The 17,378-nt window shown below is 33.2% G+C and overlaps 1 protein-coding gene across 3 annotated transcripts in view; it reads left to right on the top strand.

Annotated features, from left to right (window-relative positions):
* LOC148950173 (uncharacterized) overlaps nt 1-17,378 on the top strand; it is a 164,806-nt gene that overhangs the window by 81,739 nt on the left and 65,689 nt on the right. For all 3 annotated transcript variants that reach the window (XM_089091487.1, XM_089091486.1, XM_089091488.1), the window contains exon 7: nt 12,411-12,929. In XM_089091487.1, the coding sequence (XP_088947613.1) occupies nt 12,411-12,929 (519 nt within the window). The remainder of the gene's footprint in view (nt 1-12,410; nt 12,930-17,378) is intronic.

Genomic DNA, 17,378 nt, shown 5'->3' with positions numbered 1-17,378 from the left:
CCCCCAGGGCATAACTTAAAACCCTTGCCTTGAGGGTTGTTGGGGAGTATCCTCGTCAAAAATATATTATCTATCTGAAAATCAACTACGCTGAACAAAATGCCTATATCAAAATTTTGATTGGATGTGTTTTGGGGAATGATGGGCGGGGAAGGGGGGCTATTTACCCTCCAATCATTTTTGACTATTTAAAAGGGCACTAGAACTCTCGATTTCCAATCGAATGAGCCCCCTTTGAAGCTTCTATGACGACCCCTTCCATATAAAGTGCCTCTGGGGAAAAAAAATATAATAAAACATTGGAGCCGTATGGCCTTTACTATAGGCAACGCTACAGCGTTGCCTCTGATAAATATACGTAACTTAAGTAACGAACTTCTATTTTGATAGACTTTCAATACGTATATTAGGGGTTCGCCCCCTAGTCAATACCTCGCTCTTAACGCTGAAGCTCAAATTTTGTTACAGTTCTATAGAAGTAACCTCTTAGTCACAAAGATCGCTAATTATCATTATTAGCTCCTATGAAAGTACTAAAAAATATTTGGCTTAAAGAGCGAGATATTGGCTAGGGGGTGAACCCAATCATATGCATAATATTTTCTGTTCGCTTTAAGTTTTGATGTTGCTCCTTACTTTCAGTTGAAAAACTTATTTTTTTAATTTAATTTCTGATCTTTTTTTTAATAATGCTGGGAAATCCGGCGCCCCCTTCATAGCAATGTCTCTTCCCCCATGAAAACTTCCTTCATGGAAAGATCCTCCCATACAAGCCCCAACCCCCCCCCCCTACCAGGAAAAATCCCCCTGAAAACGTCTGCATACTTCCCAATAACCAATACTATATGTAAACATTGAGTAAAATTCATAACTTTCAGCCCTCCCCCCGGGGACTTTGGGGGATTAAATCATCCTAAAAGATATAGTTATTATATTTTCGACCATGCTGAACAAAATGGCTATCTCAAAATTTTGATCGGGTGACTTGGAAAAAAATGGGAAGCATGGGAGGGGGCCTAGCTGCCCTCCCTTTTTAGTCACGAAAGAAGGGCACTAGAACTTTTAATTTCCGTTCCAATGAGCCGTCCCACGATATTCTAGGACCACTGAGTTCATACGATCACCCCTGGGTAAAAAAAAAAAAAAAAAAAAAAAACAAAAACTCATCCGTGATGTTTCTTCTGGCAAAAAATGTAAAATTACATATTTTTGTAGATAAGTGCTTGAAACCTCTGCAATAGGGTTCTCTGATACGCTGAATATGATGGTGTGATTTTCATTAAGGATCTGTAACTTTTAGGGGGTCTTTCCCCCTTTTTTAAAAATCAGCCAAATTTTCTCAGGCGCGTAACTTTATATGGGTATATCGTTTTTTATAGTTTCGGTTACCATTGAGCCGGGTCGCTCCTTACTTACAGTTCCTTACCACGAAATGTCTGATTAAGTAAGTTATTGCAGCAACTCAGCATTTAGATCACAGATGGAACTAAACGAAAGCCTATCTTGTTTTTGTACCATCTTGTTTTGTACTTGTTTTGTACGGTATAGCCATGATACGAATTTCAATAGTTTGGATTAACAAGTCTATCTACAGCTTGAAATTAGCTCCTTTTGGTATCAAGTTAGGGATTATTTCTACCAAATTTCCACTGGTTCTTTTTTACCCTTAAATTATATAATTTAAAAAGCTTTGCATTATAAGTAGGGAGAGGGTAAACATTTTTAAACTTACAAGTGACCTACTTTAGAGGACTAAAATCCGTGTACGAACAAGGTCATTGACCTCCAAATCACAGAGCTAGAACTACTGGGATAACAAGATGACATCATCAGATAAGGAAATTTCACATCGTGAACATTCTAATCAGGGAGTTAGAAATACTGACGGGGCAAGATATCTAATTGACACAATTTCTCCATGAGGCATGTTTATAAATTTGGAAGGTTTCATGGGAATTTCAAATGTATCTCTGCACAGTTGCCAGAAAATAGGAAACGTCAGAGAGTAATCGACATTTTAGGGGATTTGAAAGTAGAAACGAAAAAGGTAAGGCATCTGAGGGAATGCAAACTCTATTAAAAGATACATTTTATTTTTATTTGGAGGTACGTGTTGAGAATAATTATTTTAAATTTCTGAAACTTTGGTAGCCTTGATGGAGCATTCTCCTTCCCAGGCTTTTACCAAGGACACTAAATCTCGTCCAGGCTTTTACCAAGGACATTAAATCTCGTCCAGACTTTTACCAAGGTCATTAAATCTCGTCCAGACTTTTACCAAGGACATTATATCTCGACCAGTCTTTTACCAAGGACATTAAATCTCGTCCAGACTTTTACTAAGGACATTAAATCTCGTCCAGGCTTTTACCAAGGACATTAAATCTCCTTCCCAGTCTTTTACCAAAGACATTAAATCTCGTCCAGGCTTTTACCAAGGACATTAAATCTCGTCCAGGCTTTTACCAAGGACATTAAATCTCGTCCAGGCTTTTACCAATGACATTAAATAGCGCCCAGGCTTTTACCGAGGACATTAAATCTCGTCCAGGCTTTTACTAAGGACATTAAATCTCGTCCAGGCTTTTACCAAGGACATTAAAGCTCTTCCAGTCTTTTACCAAGGACATTAAATCTCGTCCAGACTTTTACCAAGGACATTAAATCTCGTCCTTCCTTCTAAACTAACTACAATAGCAACATTTTACCCTAAATTATTAGTATTTTCAAGGGTTTGATGGTAGCCTAGCCTTGATGGAGCATTTTCCTTCTGAACTAGTTACAATAGCAACATTTTACCCTATACTATTCGTATTTTCAAGGGTTTTGGTAGCCTTGATGGAGCGTTCTCCTTCTAAACTAGCTACAATAGCAACATTTTACTCTATATTATTAGTATTTTCAAGGCTTTTGGTAGCCTTGATGGAGAATTCTCCTTCTAAACTAGCTACAATTGCAACATTTTACCCTATATTATTAGTATTTTCAAGGGTTTTTTGATAACCTTGATGGAACATTCTACTTCTAAACTAGCCAAAATAACAACGTTTAAACCTATACTATTGTTATTTTAAAGGGTTTTTGATAGTCTTGATGGAACATTGTACTTCCAAATTAGCTGTAATAGCAACATTTTACCCATGTCTTATTAGCAATTTCAAGGTTTTTGATACCCTTGATGGAGAATTTTTCTTCTAAACTATCTAAAATAACAACGTTTTACCCTATACTATTATTATTTTCAAGGGTTTTTTGGTAGCATTGATGGAGAATTTTCCTTCAAAACTAGCTACAATAGCACCTTTTAGCCTATACTATTAGTATTTTCAAGGGTTCTCATAGCCTTGATGGAGCATTCACCTTCTAAACTAACTACAATAGCAATATTTTACCCTACAATATTAGTATTTTCAAGGGTTTTGGTAGCCTATATGGAGCATTCTCCTTCTAAACTAGCTACAATAGCATCATTTTACCCTATATTATTAGTATTTTCAAGGGTTTTGGTAGCCTTTATGGAGCATTTTCCTTCTAAACTAGCTACAATAACAACATTTTACAATATATTATTAGTATTTTAAAGGGTTTTGGTTATCTTTCTTCCCTCCCAACATTACTTTACGACTTTTTGCATACCCCAACAATAAAAGGGTTCCTCTCTTTATTTCTGAATTTTTAAAAAAAAGTTACAGATCAATTCTAATTTTCTCTAATGAAAATAAAAACGTTCCACTTCAGTTTTGATTTTTCCCAAAGAGGTGAAAAAAAATTTAAAGTTCTGTTTTAAATTTCTCTTAAAAGATAGAAAAACGTTATGCTTTGATTGCGAATATTCGCCATGAAGATAAAGAGTTCCATTTTAATTCTAAGATTTCTCAAAGGAAAGAAAAAGTTACACTTCAATTCTAAATTTTTTCCAAAGAAAATATAAAATGTTCCACTTCAGTTATTAATTTTCTCAAAAACGTAAAAAATTTAAAGTTCTGTTCTAAATTTTTCCATAGAAGATAGAAAAAAGTTATAATTTGATTGTGAATATTCTCCTTGAAGCTAAAAAGTTCCACTTTAATTCTAAGTTTTCTCAACGAAGTGAAGAAAAGTTCAATTTCTCTTCTGAATTTTCTCAATGAAAAGAAATAAGTTACAGATCAAGTCTTTTTTTTCCAAAGAAAATGAAAAGATTCAACTTCAGTTCTGATTTTTTTCAAAGAGATGAACAAAAAATTAAAGTTCTGTTCTAAAATTCTTATTAAAGATAGAAAAAGTTATACTATGATTGTGAATATTCACCATGAAGATAAAGAGTTCCACTTTAATTTTGAGTATTCTAAAAAAATTGAAGAAAAGTTCAACTTCTCTTCTGAAGATAAAAAGTTCCAATTTAATTCTGAGTTTTTTCAATAAAGTGAAGAAGAGTCAAAATTTTCAAGTTCTCTTCTGAATTTTGTTAAAGAAAAAAATAAGTTACAGATCAATTCTAATTTTTCTAGAGAAAATAAAAAGGTTCCACTTCAGTTCTGATTTTTCTCAAAGAGGTGAAAAAACAATTTAAAGTTCTGTTCTAAATTTCTTGTAAAAGATAGAAAAAGTTATACTATGATTGTGAATATTCACCATTAAGATAAGGAATTTCACTTTAATTCTGAGTTTTCCCAAAGAATTGCAAAAATGTTAAAGATCTCTTCTGAATTTTCTTAAACAGAAGAACAAAAGTTAGCTCAATTTTAAATTTTACCAAAGAAGAGAAAGAAGTTCCACTTCAGTTCAGAATTTTCTCAGATATGAAAAATTTTAAAATATCTGTTGTAAATTTCTCCGTAGAAGATAGAAAAGAAGTTACAGTTGAATTCCGTATATTCTCCATGAAGATAGAAAAACTTCCACTCTCTTCAAGTTCAAGTTCTCTTCTGAATGTTTTCCCAGAGAAAAGAAAAGGTTCCACTTTAATTCTGAGTTTTCACAACGAAGTGAAGAAAAGTTCAAGTTCTCTTCTGAATTTTCTCAAAGAAAAGAAAAAAGTTATAGTCGAAAAGAAAAAAAAATAAAAGTTAAAGTTATTTTGTTACTTCAATAAAAATATTTTATGCATTACTTTGTTATATTTCTGTTATTTTAGAATAGGTGAGCATTTCAAACACTTAGAATGTTTGTTATAAAAGTCGGAGATTTTTTATTTTCTTTGGAAAAAATTAGAATTGGACTATAACTTTTTTCTTTTCTTTGAGAAAATTCAGAAGAGAACTTGAACTTTTCTTTACTTCGCTATGGAAAATTAGAATTAAAGTGGAACCTTTTTTATTCTCTGGGAAAACATTCAGAACAGAACTTGAACTTTTCTTCACTTATCTTAGAAAATATAGAATTAAAGCAGAACTTTTTCTCTTCTTGGAGAAAAAATTCAGAATCGAACTATAACTTTTTTCTGACTTCTATGGAAAAATTATGAATTGACCTGATTTTTTTTATTTGAGAAAATTCAGAAGAGAACTTGAACTTTTCCTCACTTCTTCAAGAAAATTCAGATTTAAAAATGTAACTGTTTATCTTCAGAAGAGAGAACTTGTACCTTTCTTCACCTATCTGAGAAAACTCAGGATTAAAGTGGAACTTTTTCTATCTTCATGGATAATATATAGAATTCAACTGTAACTTCTTTTCTATCTTCTACGGAGAAATTTAGAACAGAAATTTCAATTTTTTTTTCATATCTGAGAAAATTCAGAACTGAAGTGGAATATTTTCTATTCTTTGGTAAAATTCGGAATTGAGCTAACTTTTTTCTCTTCTTTAAGAAAATTCAAAAGAGTACTTGAACATTTTTGCACTTTTTTGAGAAAACTCAGAAATAAAGTGGAACTCTTTATTTTCATGGTGAATATTCACAATCAAAGTATAACTTTTTTCTATCTTTTACGAGAAATTTAGAACAGAACTGTAAATTTTTTCGCCTATTTGAGAAAAATCAGAACTGAAGTGAAACCTTTATATTTTCTCTAGAAAAAATTAGAATTGATCTGTAACTTAGATTTTTTCTTTGAGAAAATTCAGAAGAGAACTTTAACTTTTCTTCACTTTATTGAGAAAACTCAGAATTAAAGTATAATTTTTTATCTTCAGAAGAGAAATTGAACTTTTCTTCACTTCTTTGAGAAAACTCAGAATTAAGGCGGAACTCTTTACTTTCATGGTGAATATTCACAGTCATAGTATAGCTTTTTCTATCTTTAATAAGAAATTTAGAACAGAACTTTATACTTTTGTTCACCTCTTTGAGAAAAATCAGAACTTAAGTGGAATCTTTTTATTTTCTTTGGAAAAAACATATTGATCTGTAACTTATTTTGTTTTATTGAGAAAATTCCGAAGAGAACTTGAAATTTTCTTCACTTCGTTAATAAAATTTAGAATTAAAGTGGAACTTTTTATCTTCATGGATAATATTCACAATCAAAGTATACCGATTTTCTATCTTCTATGGAAAAATTTAGAACAGAACTTTAAACTTTTTATGTCTTTGAGAAAATTGAGAACTGAAGTGGAACATTTTTTATTTTCTTTGGAAAAAATTTGAATCGAAGTGTAACTGTTTTCTTTTCTTTGAGAAATCTTAAAATTAAAGTGGAACTCTTTATCTTCATGGCGAATAATCGCAATCAAAGTATAATTTTTTTCTATCTTTACGAGAAATTTAAAACAGAAATTTAAATTTTTTTTCTCCTCTTTGTGAAAAATCAGAACTGAAGTGGAATATTTTTATTTTCATTGAAAAAATTAGAATTGATCTGTAACTTTTTTTTGAGAAAATTCAGAAAGGAAAAGAGGAACCACCCTTTTGTTTTTGAAAAAATTTCAATTGATCCGTAACTTTTTTCATTGAGAAATTTTTATGAAGAGAACTTGACCTTTTCTTTCCTTCATCGTGAAAACTCAGATTTAAAATTGAACTTTTTATCTTGATGAAGAATATTCACAATCAAAGTATGACTTTTCTTTCTTCAACAGAAAAATTTAGAACAGAACTTTAAATTTTTTAACCTCTATGAGAAAAATTAGAACTGAAGTGGAACCTTTTTATTTTCTCTAGAAAAAATAGAATCGATCTGTAACTTATTTTTCTTTGTGAATATTCAGAAGAGAAAAGAGGAACCCTTTTATTTTTGAAAAAACTATAATTGATCCGTAGCTTTTTTCATTGAGAAATTTTTCAGAAGAGAACCTGAACTTTTATTTCCTTCATTGAGAAAACTCAGATTTAAAGTGGAACTTTTTATCTTGATGGAGAATATTCACAATCAAATTATGACTTTTTTTTAATCTTCAACAGAAAAATTTAGAACAGAACTTTAAATTTATTTTCGCCTTTGAGAAAAATCACAACTGAAGTGGAAGCTTTTTTTTATTTTCTTTGGAGAAAATTAGAATTAACTGTAACTTTTTTCTTTTCATTGAAAAATTCAGAAGAGAACTTGACCTTTCCTTCACTTTATTGAGAAAACTCAGAATTAAACCGGAACTCTTTATTATCATGGCGAATATTCACAACCATTGTACAGCTTTTTTCTTTTTTTTTCTTCGAGAACATTCAGAAAAGAACTTTAAAGTTTTTTTACTTTATTGAGAAAACTCAGGACTAAAGTGGAACTTTTTATCTTAAGAAGAGAACTTGAACTTTTCTTCCCTTCTTTGAGAAAACTCAGAATTAAAGTGGAACTCTTTATCTTCCTGGCGAATATTCACAATCAAAGTATAACTTTTTTCTTTTTTTTCTTCGAGAAAATACAGAAGAGAACTTGAACTTTTCTTCACTTTATTGAGAAAACTCATAATTAAAGTGGAACTTTTTATCTTTGGAAGAGAACTTGAACTTTTCTTCACTTTTTTGAGAAAACTCTTTATCTTCATGGCGAATATTCTCAATCATAGTATAACTTTTTCTATCTTTAATAAGAAATTTAGAACAAAACTTTAAATTTCTTTCATCTCTTTGACATAAATCAGAACTGAAGTGGAATCTTTTTATTTTCTCTGGAGAAAAATAGAATTGATCTGTAACTTCTTTCTTTTCATTGAGAAAATTCAGAAGAGAACTTGAACTTTTCTTCACTTCGTTGAGACAACTTAGGATTAAACTGGAAATTGTTATCTCTCTGGAAAAAAATAGAGTCGATCTGTAACTTATTTCTTTTCATTGAAAAAATTCGGAAGAGAACTTGAACTCTTCTTCACTTCGCTGAGAAAACTAAGAATCAAAGTGGAACTTTTTATCTTCATGGTAAGTATTTACAATCAAAGTATAACTTTTTTCTATCTTCTATGGAAAAATTTAGAACAGAACTTTAAATCTTTTATGTCTTTGAGGAAATTAAGGATTGATCTATAACTTATTTCTTTTCATTGAGAAAATTCAGAAGAGATTAATAAAATCACATGTATTTTAAACATGGTTGTTCATATTTCTGAAAACTAAAACCCAGCTTTATTTAAAAAAAATCAAATATTATTAATAAAATCAGATGTATTTTGAACTTGGACGTTCTCATTTCTGAAAACTAAAACCCAACCTTATTTAAAAAAAAAAGTCGTAAAGTAATGTTGGGAGTGAAAAAAGATGAATACTTTAACTTGTAAGACAGGTTTAGGAGGAATACTAAGAAAAAAAACTTGATCTGAAATAATATAATCATGCCTTTTTAAAAGAATTTGTTGGTGTTGGGGTATGCAAAAAATTCGTAAAGTAATTTTAGGGGTGAAAAAGGATGAGTAGTTCAACTTGGAAAACTGATTTAGGATGAATATTAAGAAAAGAGATTGTTCTGAAATAATATAATAAAGCATTTTGAAAAGTATTGCTTGGTGTTGGGGTATGCAAAAAGTCGTAAAGTAATGTTGGGAGTGAAAAAAGATTACCAAAACCCTTGAAAATACTAATATATATGGTAAAATATTAAATATATACTAAATATATGGTAAAATATTGTTATTGTAGCTAGTTTAGAAGGAAAATGCTCCATCAAGGCTACCAAAAAACTCTTGAAAATACTAATAACATAGGGTAAAATGTTGCTATTGTAGCTAGTTTATAAGGAGAATGCTCCATCAAGGCTACCAAAACCCTTGTAAATACTAATAATATAGGGTAAAATGTTGCTATTATAGCTAGTTTAAAAGGAGAATGCTCCATCAAGGCTATCAAAACCCTTGAAAATACTAATAGTATAGGCTAAAATGTTGCTATTGTAGCTAGTTTAGAAGGAGAATGCTCCATCAAGGCTAACATAAAACCCTTGAAAATACTAATAATATATTGTAAAATGTTGCTATTGTAGCTAGTTTAGAAGGAGAATGCTCCATCAAGGCTACCAAAAACCCTTGAAAATACTAATAAAATAGGGTAAAATGTTGCTTTTGTAGCTAGTGTAGAAGGAGAATGCTCCATCAAGGCTACCAAAACCCATGAAAATACTTATAATGTAGGGTAGAATGTTGCTATTGTAGCAAGTTCAGAAGGAGAATGCTCTATCAAGGCTATCAAAAACCTTGAAAATACTAATAATATAGGGTAAAATGTTGCTATTGTAGCTAGTTTAGAAGGAAAATGCTCCATCAAGGCTACCAAAAACCCTTTAAAATACTAATAATATAGGTTAAAATGTTGCTATTGTAGCTAGTTTAGAAGGAGAATGCTCTATCAAGGCTACCAAAACCCTTGAAAATACTAATAGTATAGGGTAAAATGTTGCTATTGCAGCTAGTTTAGAAGGAAAATTCTCCATTAAGGCTACCAAAAAACCCTTGAAAATATTAATAATATAGGGTAAAATGTTGCTATTGTAGTTAGTTTAGAAGGAAGGACGAGATTTAATGTCCTTGGTAAAACTCTGGACGTCATTTAGTGTCCTTGGTACAAGTCTGAACGAGATTTAATGTCCTTGGACGAGACTTAATGTCTTTGGTAAAGCCTGGACGAGATTTAACGTCCTTGGTAAAAGCCTGGGAAGGAGATTTAATGTCCTTGGTAAAAGCCTGGATGAGATTTAATGTCCTTGGTAAAAGCCTGGAAGAGATTTAATGTCCTTGGTAAAAGCCTGGACCAGACTTAATATCCTTGCTAAAAGCCTGGAAAGGAGATTGCTTCATCAAGGCTACCAAAATTTTAGAAATTTAAAATAATTATTCCCAATACATACCTCCAAATAAAAAATAAAATGTATCTCTTAATAGAGTTAGTATTCCCTGAGATGCCTTACCTTTTTCGTTTTTACTTTCAAATCCCTTACAATGTCAATTAATCTCTGACGTTTTCTATGTTCTGGCAACTGTGCACAGATACATTTTAAATTCTTATGAAACCATCCAAATTTATAAACATGCCTCATGGAGAAATTGTGTCAAACACATATCATGTCCCGTCAGTATTTCTAACTCCCTGATAAGAATGTTCACGATGTGAAATTTCCTTATCTGATGATGTCACCTTGTTATCCCAGTAGTTCTAGCTCTGTGATTTGGAGGTCAATGACCTTGTTCGTACACGGATTTTAGTCCTCTAAAGTAGGTCACTTGTAAGTTTAGAAATGGTTACCCTCTCCCTACTATTATATAGGCTTAAAATGAATTTTTTTAGAATAATTTGCGGCTCTAAATATGCATGTGTGAATTCCTTGCAAGATTTCAGTTTTAGCAAGGTGCAAACTACCCATCATTTTTCTAAAATGTTGGCATTAGAGGATGGAGGAGGGGGTGAAGAGGGATAAAAGTCAGGTTTGACTTGCTAAGTGTGTAAATTTAAGCTTTTTTCAAAGTTCCAGTTTTAACAAAGTAAATATAGTTTCTACTGAACCAATTTGTCAAGAATATTCAATTTTGATTTTTTTTTTTCATTCCGTTAAGCATACGTAGATCATGTTGGAGGTACTATGGTATATGGACCTCTCAACCATTCTGAGCGAAAACACTATTGACAAATTTGATCTAGTGCCTTGGGGGTTACGTGGTACCTTTGCGTGGTGAAGAGTGACGGAATAAGACTGGTTGCCCATCCATCATGTTCAATACATCCAAAGGAATTTTATTGATTTCAGTTTCCGTTATAATGAGCTTTCAATTTTTGCGACTATTCTAAATGAATCATCCATGGGAAAAATAAATAAAAGACACATCACTTTTTACCAAGGCAATACTACTGCCTTGACTGGAAATAAAGGAATGGTAAATAAAAGATCGCTAAATACTCGAAATTCAAAATTCGAGCTGTGAGTATATAGTTAAATCAAACAGTTCGTGGTAACGAACTGTAAGTAAGGAGCGATCCGGCTCAATGGTAACCGAAACTCTAGAAAACGGGTTTTTGATACCAATAGATAAATCAATAGAATTAAATTTTAATGCTGATTTCAAACATATAACTTTCATCAAGTTTAATCCTACCCATCAAAAGTTACGCGCCTGAGAAAATTTGGCTGATTTTCGAAAAAAGGGGGAAAGACCCCCTAAAAGTTATGAAACCTTAATGAAAATCACAACATCATATTCAGCGTATCAGAGAACCCTTCTGTAGAGGTTTCAAGCTCCTATCTACAAAAATGTGGAATTTTGCATTTTTTGCCAGAAGAAAGATCACGGATGTGTGTTTATTTTATTTATTATTTTTTTTGCCAGGGGTAATCGTATTGACCCAGTGGTCCTAGAATATCGTAGAAGGACTTATTAGATCGGAAATTAAAAGTTTTAGTGCTCTTTTTAAGTGACCAAAAGAATGGAGGGCAACTAGGCGCCCTCCCACGCTCATTCTTTTCCCAAAGTCACCTGATCAAAATTTTGAGATAGCCATTTTGCTCAGCATGGTTGAAAATATAATAAATATGTCCTTTAGGACATATTTGAAAGGGGCTGTCCCCTCCTCAACGCCGTGCTCTTTTCGCTAAAGTTTGTCTTTGTCACAAATCTTATTTTTTTAAACAATAAAAAACTTTATCGTAAAGAGCGAGGCGTTGCGGAGGGGACAGCCCCTTTCATATACGGAATAATTTCTATTCGTTTTAAGTTTTAACGTCGTTCCTTACTTTCAGTTAAACAACTTGATATTTTTTATTTAATTCTTAAAAGGAGGCCTGGGATTTTTCCAAGAAAGAACAGGTCTAATGTGTACATACGGTTTTTTTTTTAGGCCTAAATATATGTTCCCCCTTTTGTGTGCTTTCCCAAAATTTCCTGCTACTGTACGGGAATGTCCATATACAATCTCAAAATGCTTCCACCTACATACTAAGTCTTCTGTGCTCTGGTAAAATTTCAACTAGGACAAACCATCTGAAAGCTTTCATAAGCAATTTTACTCCGCCTTAGAATTACATATTGAATAAGTCGAACGAAAACTTTCATTTATTCTATTGAAAGTCTATTGTTTTCAGGGCCAATCTTTCAGCCTGTAGCTTCATCCATAGAAGTACTAGAACTTTCTTTCAATTTAAGAAAACCTGCCACTTCCAGGACCAAGTTGAATGAGGAATTCGACGAAACAGACTATTCTCAACAGTATTCAAGCATCCAGGATGTTGATTTAGACTTGGATCGTGAAAAACTCAGCAAAGGAGAAAATGAATCAGAAATAAATCTAGATGGTCTTTTAGACTTTGGAGGTGGTTTCAATAAAAAAATTGCTCCAGTCACGAGGAACGTAGAGCGAGAAAGTGTTCTTCAGAATATATCTGTCAACGAAAATTATTTAGCAGACTCTCCATTTCAACATACAATCAGTACTTATAATGACTCAAGTTCTAAGGGAATTGAGTCCTTAAAAACCGAATCCACAGTATATACAAAAAAGGATGTATTCACAACAAAGAATTATAAAGACCTCCAGACTCTAGAAGACAATGATTACAAATTAGAAGGTTCAAGTAGTACCAGAAGCCCTGTTTTGGAAAAAGGTATTGTCTTGAAAACATTCAAGGGTCAAACCTTTTATATGTTTTATCAAACTGAAAGAAAAATCGAAAAAATGATCATTGTTTTGTGGTGTAGAAACACAGGCACATGTAATGAATATAATTGACAAATTTAGTTGACTTCTTGGCGATTTTTTGTTTTGTCAATTGACAAAATTTTATTTATGTAAATTAAAGGGCAAATCTAGCACTTCAAAAAGTTAGACTTCAGCTTATATATGATGCCAAACCTAAAACGCTTGAAATGCAATAAATGAAAAACCGAGACCCATAACGAACAGAAATCATGATGAACAATAAAACTGAATTGAAAACAAGCATAAATTAACACAAGTATGGGTAAGGATGCCACCCTCCAATCTCCCGAAAAGCAAGACTGTCATTAGTGCTTTACAGAATTTTTTTTTTTTAACAGTCTTATTTCTTTCACTATAACACTTTACAATCAAACATTGGTCGAACTTGAATTTGTTTTTCCGGTATGAGTATATGACAATTCATTTAATAGCATTGGTATAATGCGTCACAATTACCTCTCTAGGCTACTAATCAGAGCCAATTTGGCAACCTTGAGAAAAAATTTCTAAATCTGCTTGCAATTCGCCAATAATGCTGTCTATAATAGCCAAAAAAGTTCGCTTTTCCCTATCCAATCTATTTCCAGTGGTAGCACTGCGTATTGATGTCTGCTTGGTTATACGGGGCTCCGGATTTCTTCCAGCTGCTGCAAGATTGGCTGCCAGACTTGGTGCCTGACCCTGTATAAAAGACATGACAACTGAAATGTCTATAGTTATCGACACCCTATGCGCCATGAACATGGTGCATAGGAATACTAATAGAGAATCCTTATTCTCTTATCCTAGTCACCATCCCTAGAACTCATCGCCCTGGCTGTGTCTCAACAAGATACCCATTTATACTCAAAATAAAAATTTTCTAGAGAATGGTATAATAAAAATTTGCCTCCTCTATATAATCAAAATGGTAAGCAAGTGAATTTTCTTCTCCTTTTTCTTTCTTTTTTAATGTTTAAACACGGTTTTTGTCTGAATTTTAATAAGCTATTTAAATTTTTATTAGTCATTTTATGTACGACCCCTTTTATTTTTTATTTATTTAATTTTTGAGGTCTGTTATTTATTCGTACTTTGTTGCATTTTTTATTTCAAAAAATTCGCGGTAAAAAACTGTAAGTAAATAACCGAAATTCGACTGAAAAAGGAACTTCAATAGCAATTAATAAGCCAGAAGAATCGGTATTTTATGCTGATTGAGAATACATCAAATTCAATAAGCTTAATGTTGCTCATCAATTGCTACGAGCCTGAGAAAATGTGCCTGATTTTGGGAATATGAGTAGAAATACCGCCAAAAAAGGAAGTGTTCTTAATAAAATTAATCCATTAGATTCAGCATAACACGGAACGCTACTGTAGAGGTTTCAAGTTCTTATCTACAAAAATGCGGAATTTTATATATTTCCCAGAAGAAAGACCACGGATGCGTGTTTACATATCTTTTGTTATTTTTTCCCCAGGGGATGATTGTATCGAACTGATAGTCTTAGAGATCAAAATTGGGGTCATTAGAACTGCAATTAAAAGTTCTATTCCCTTAAGTTCTATTCCTTTTTAAGTGACCGAAAAGATTTTGTCATTAGAAAATGGCGACCTTTCTCCAATATGATAAAGTTGCAATTGGAGTTTGGGGAATTGCTTTTGAATGGTTTAAATCTTACCTGTCTAATAGATCACAGTTTGTGTGTTATGGTGGGAAATATTCTGATCTAGCCTCGATTTCTAAAGGGGTACTGCAAGGTTCAGTTTTGGGACCAGTTCTTATTTATATTAATGATCTTCCCCCATCTCCCAACCTTGATTCCCACACTGTTTTTTTTGCAGACGATAGTATTTTTTTGTGGTTTCTAATGATCTGCTCTCTTCTGTTGCTAAGGCTCAGCTCCTGCTCAACCTTGTGGGTGATTGATTTGAGCAGAACGGGTTTCTGATGAATAGCTCTAAGAGTAGCATTATTCATTTTCGAATCCCATACCATATGTGTGAACCTTCCCCAACAATCTTTGTTTTTTATGGTACTGACATAATTCCCCAGTGCTCTGGTGTTAAACTTCTTGGTGTGCATGTTGATTGTTTTCTTTCTTTCAAAACTCACATTTCCTATACACATTCTATAATTTCTCGTCAAGTGTCTACGCTTCATCGTGCCAATCAAATTCTTCCTCCAGATGTAATGCTTTCTCTTTACTATGCATTTGTCCTTCCTTATCTTTCTTATTGCTGCACTGTATGGGGCAATACTAACTATTCTTCCCTTCAGCAACTCCGAACAGCACAGAATAGAGCAGTGAAGGCAACTTTTTGCCTTCCCTGACTCGATCCTACAGCTGATCTTTACAGTGATACAGGTCTAGATGCCTTAGATGTGGTTATCAAGAAACAGAACCTAAAACTAGCTCATCAAGCCTTCAATTTCTCGCTCCCACCAAACATCATATCCTACTTAGATCGAGAATCAACACGTAAGTGCCAGACTTTGCTTCGGAGCTCTGTTCACTAATTTCGGCTGCCTAAAAGTGTATCCTCAACAGCTCAGAGGTCACCAATTTATACAGCAATTGCTCTTTGGAACTCTATTCCCAGTGAACTTTCTCTTATTAAAAACTCTTTTTCACTTTGCAGAAAAATATTCTCTAAGGCTTGAAGTATTTTTGTTTTCTTTATTTGTTTAGTCGTTTTGCTTTATCTATTTTTTTCCGCTTTACTTTATCTAGTTTTTCTTCTTTTCTTCTTTTTCTTCTTTTATCTAGTGTGTTTCTCACTCTCTTTGTCTGTTTGTCTGGGTTGGTGTTTGCCTATCCCCGTGCCTGTCTTTCTCGGTTTGTATGTCTGAATCTATGTATTTGTATGTGTCTCTCACTCCTTTTGCTTGTGTGTTTGGGCGGGTGTTTGCTTTTCCCATTTCCTGTCTTTCTCAGTTTGTGTGTCTGGATCTATGTATTTGTATGTGTTTGACATTCTCTTTGTCTGTTTGTCAGGGTTGGTGTTTGCAAGTCCCAGTGTTTGTCTTTGATGGTTTGTATATCTGAAGTGCCTGTCTTTCTTGGTTTGTGTGTCAGAATCTACGTATTTGAATGTGTTTCACACTCTCTTTGTCTGTTTGTCTGGGTTGGTGTTTGCAAGTCCCAGTGTTTGTCTTTGTTGGTTTGTATGTCTGAAGTGTCTGTCTTTTTCGGTTTGTATGTGTGAATCTATGTATTTGTATGTGTCTCTCACTCTTTTTGCTTGTTTGTCTGGGCGGGTGTTTGCTTATTCCAGTGCATGTCTTTCTCGGTTTGTGTGTTTGAATCTATGTATTTGTATGTGTTTGACCCTCTTTTTACCTGTGTGTGTGTGTTTCTGGGTGGGTATTTGCTTGTCCCAGTGTCTGTCTTTCTCGGTTTGTATGTCTGAATCTTTGTATTTGTATGTGTTTCACACTCTCTTTTCCTTTGTGTGTGTCTGGGTGGGTGTTTGCTTATCCCAGTGTCTGTCTTTCTCAGTTTGCATGTCTGAATCTTTGTATTTGTATATGTCTCTCACTCTTTTTCCTTGTGTGTTTGGGCGTGTGTTTGCTTGTTCCATTGCCTGTCTTTCTCGGTTTGTATGTCTGAATCTATGTATTTGTATGTGTTTCTCACTCTATTTGTCTGTTTTTCAGGGTTGATGTTTGCAAGTCCCAGTGTTTGTCTTTGTTTGTTTGTATGTCTGAAGTGTCTGTCTTTCTCGGTTTGTATGTGTGAATCTATGTGTTTGTATATGTCTCTAACTCTTTTTGCTTGGGTGTCTGGGCGGGTGTTTGCTTATTCCAGTGCATGTGTATCTCGGTTTGTGTGTCTGAATCTATGTATTTGTATATGTTTCACACTCTCTTTTTCTGTTTGTCTGGGTTGGAGATTGCAAGTCCCAGTGTTTGTCTTTGTTGGTTTGTAAGTCAGAAGTGTCTGTATTTCTACCTTTGTATGAGTGAATCTGTGTATTTGTATGTGTCTCTCACTGTTTTTGTTTGTGTTTCTGGGCGGGTGTTTGCTTATTCCAGTGCATGTATTTCTCAGTTTGTGTGTTTGAATCTACGTACTTTTATGTGTCTCACACTCTTTTTGCTTGTGTGTTTGGGCGGGTGTTTGCTTGTCCCACTGCCTGTCTTTCTCAGTTTGTATGTCTGAATCTATGTATTTGTATGTGTTTGACATTCTCTTTGTCTGTTTGTCTGGGTTGGTGTTTGCAAGTCCCAGTGTTTTTCTTTGATGGTTTGTATATCTGAAGTTCCTGTCTTTCTTGGTTTGTATGTCTGAATCTATGTATTTGTATGTGTTTCACACTCTCTTTGTCTGTTTGTCTGGGTTGGTTATTTCAAGTTCTCGTATTGTTC

This window comes from Artemia sp. Qi Xiang Cuo, chromosome 7, assembly GCF_049724085.1.
Source record: "Artemia sp. Qi Xiang Cuo chromosome 7, ASM4972408v1, whole genome shotgun sequence".
Classification (NCBI taxonomy): Eukaryota; Metazoa; Arthropoda; class Branchiopoda; order Anostraca; family Artemiidae; genus Artemia; species Artemia sp. Qi Xiang Cuo.
Note: the sequence above shows the minus strand (reverse complement) of the source record. Positions and strands in the feature narration are given on the sequence as shown.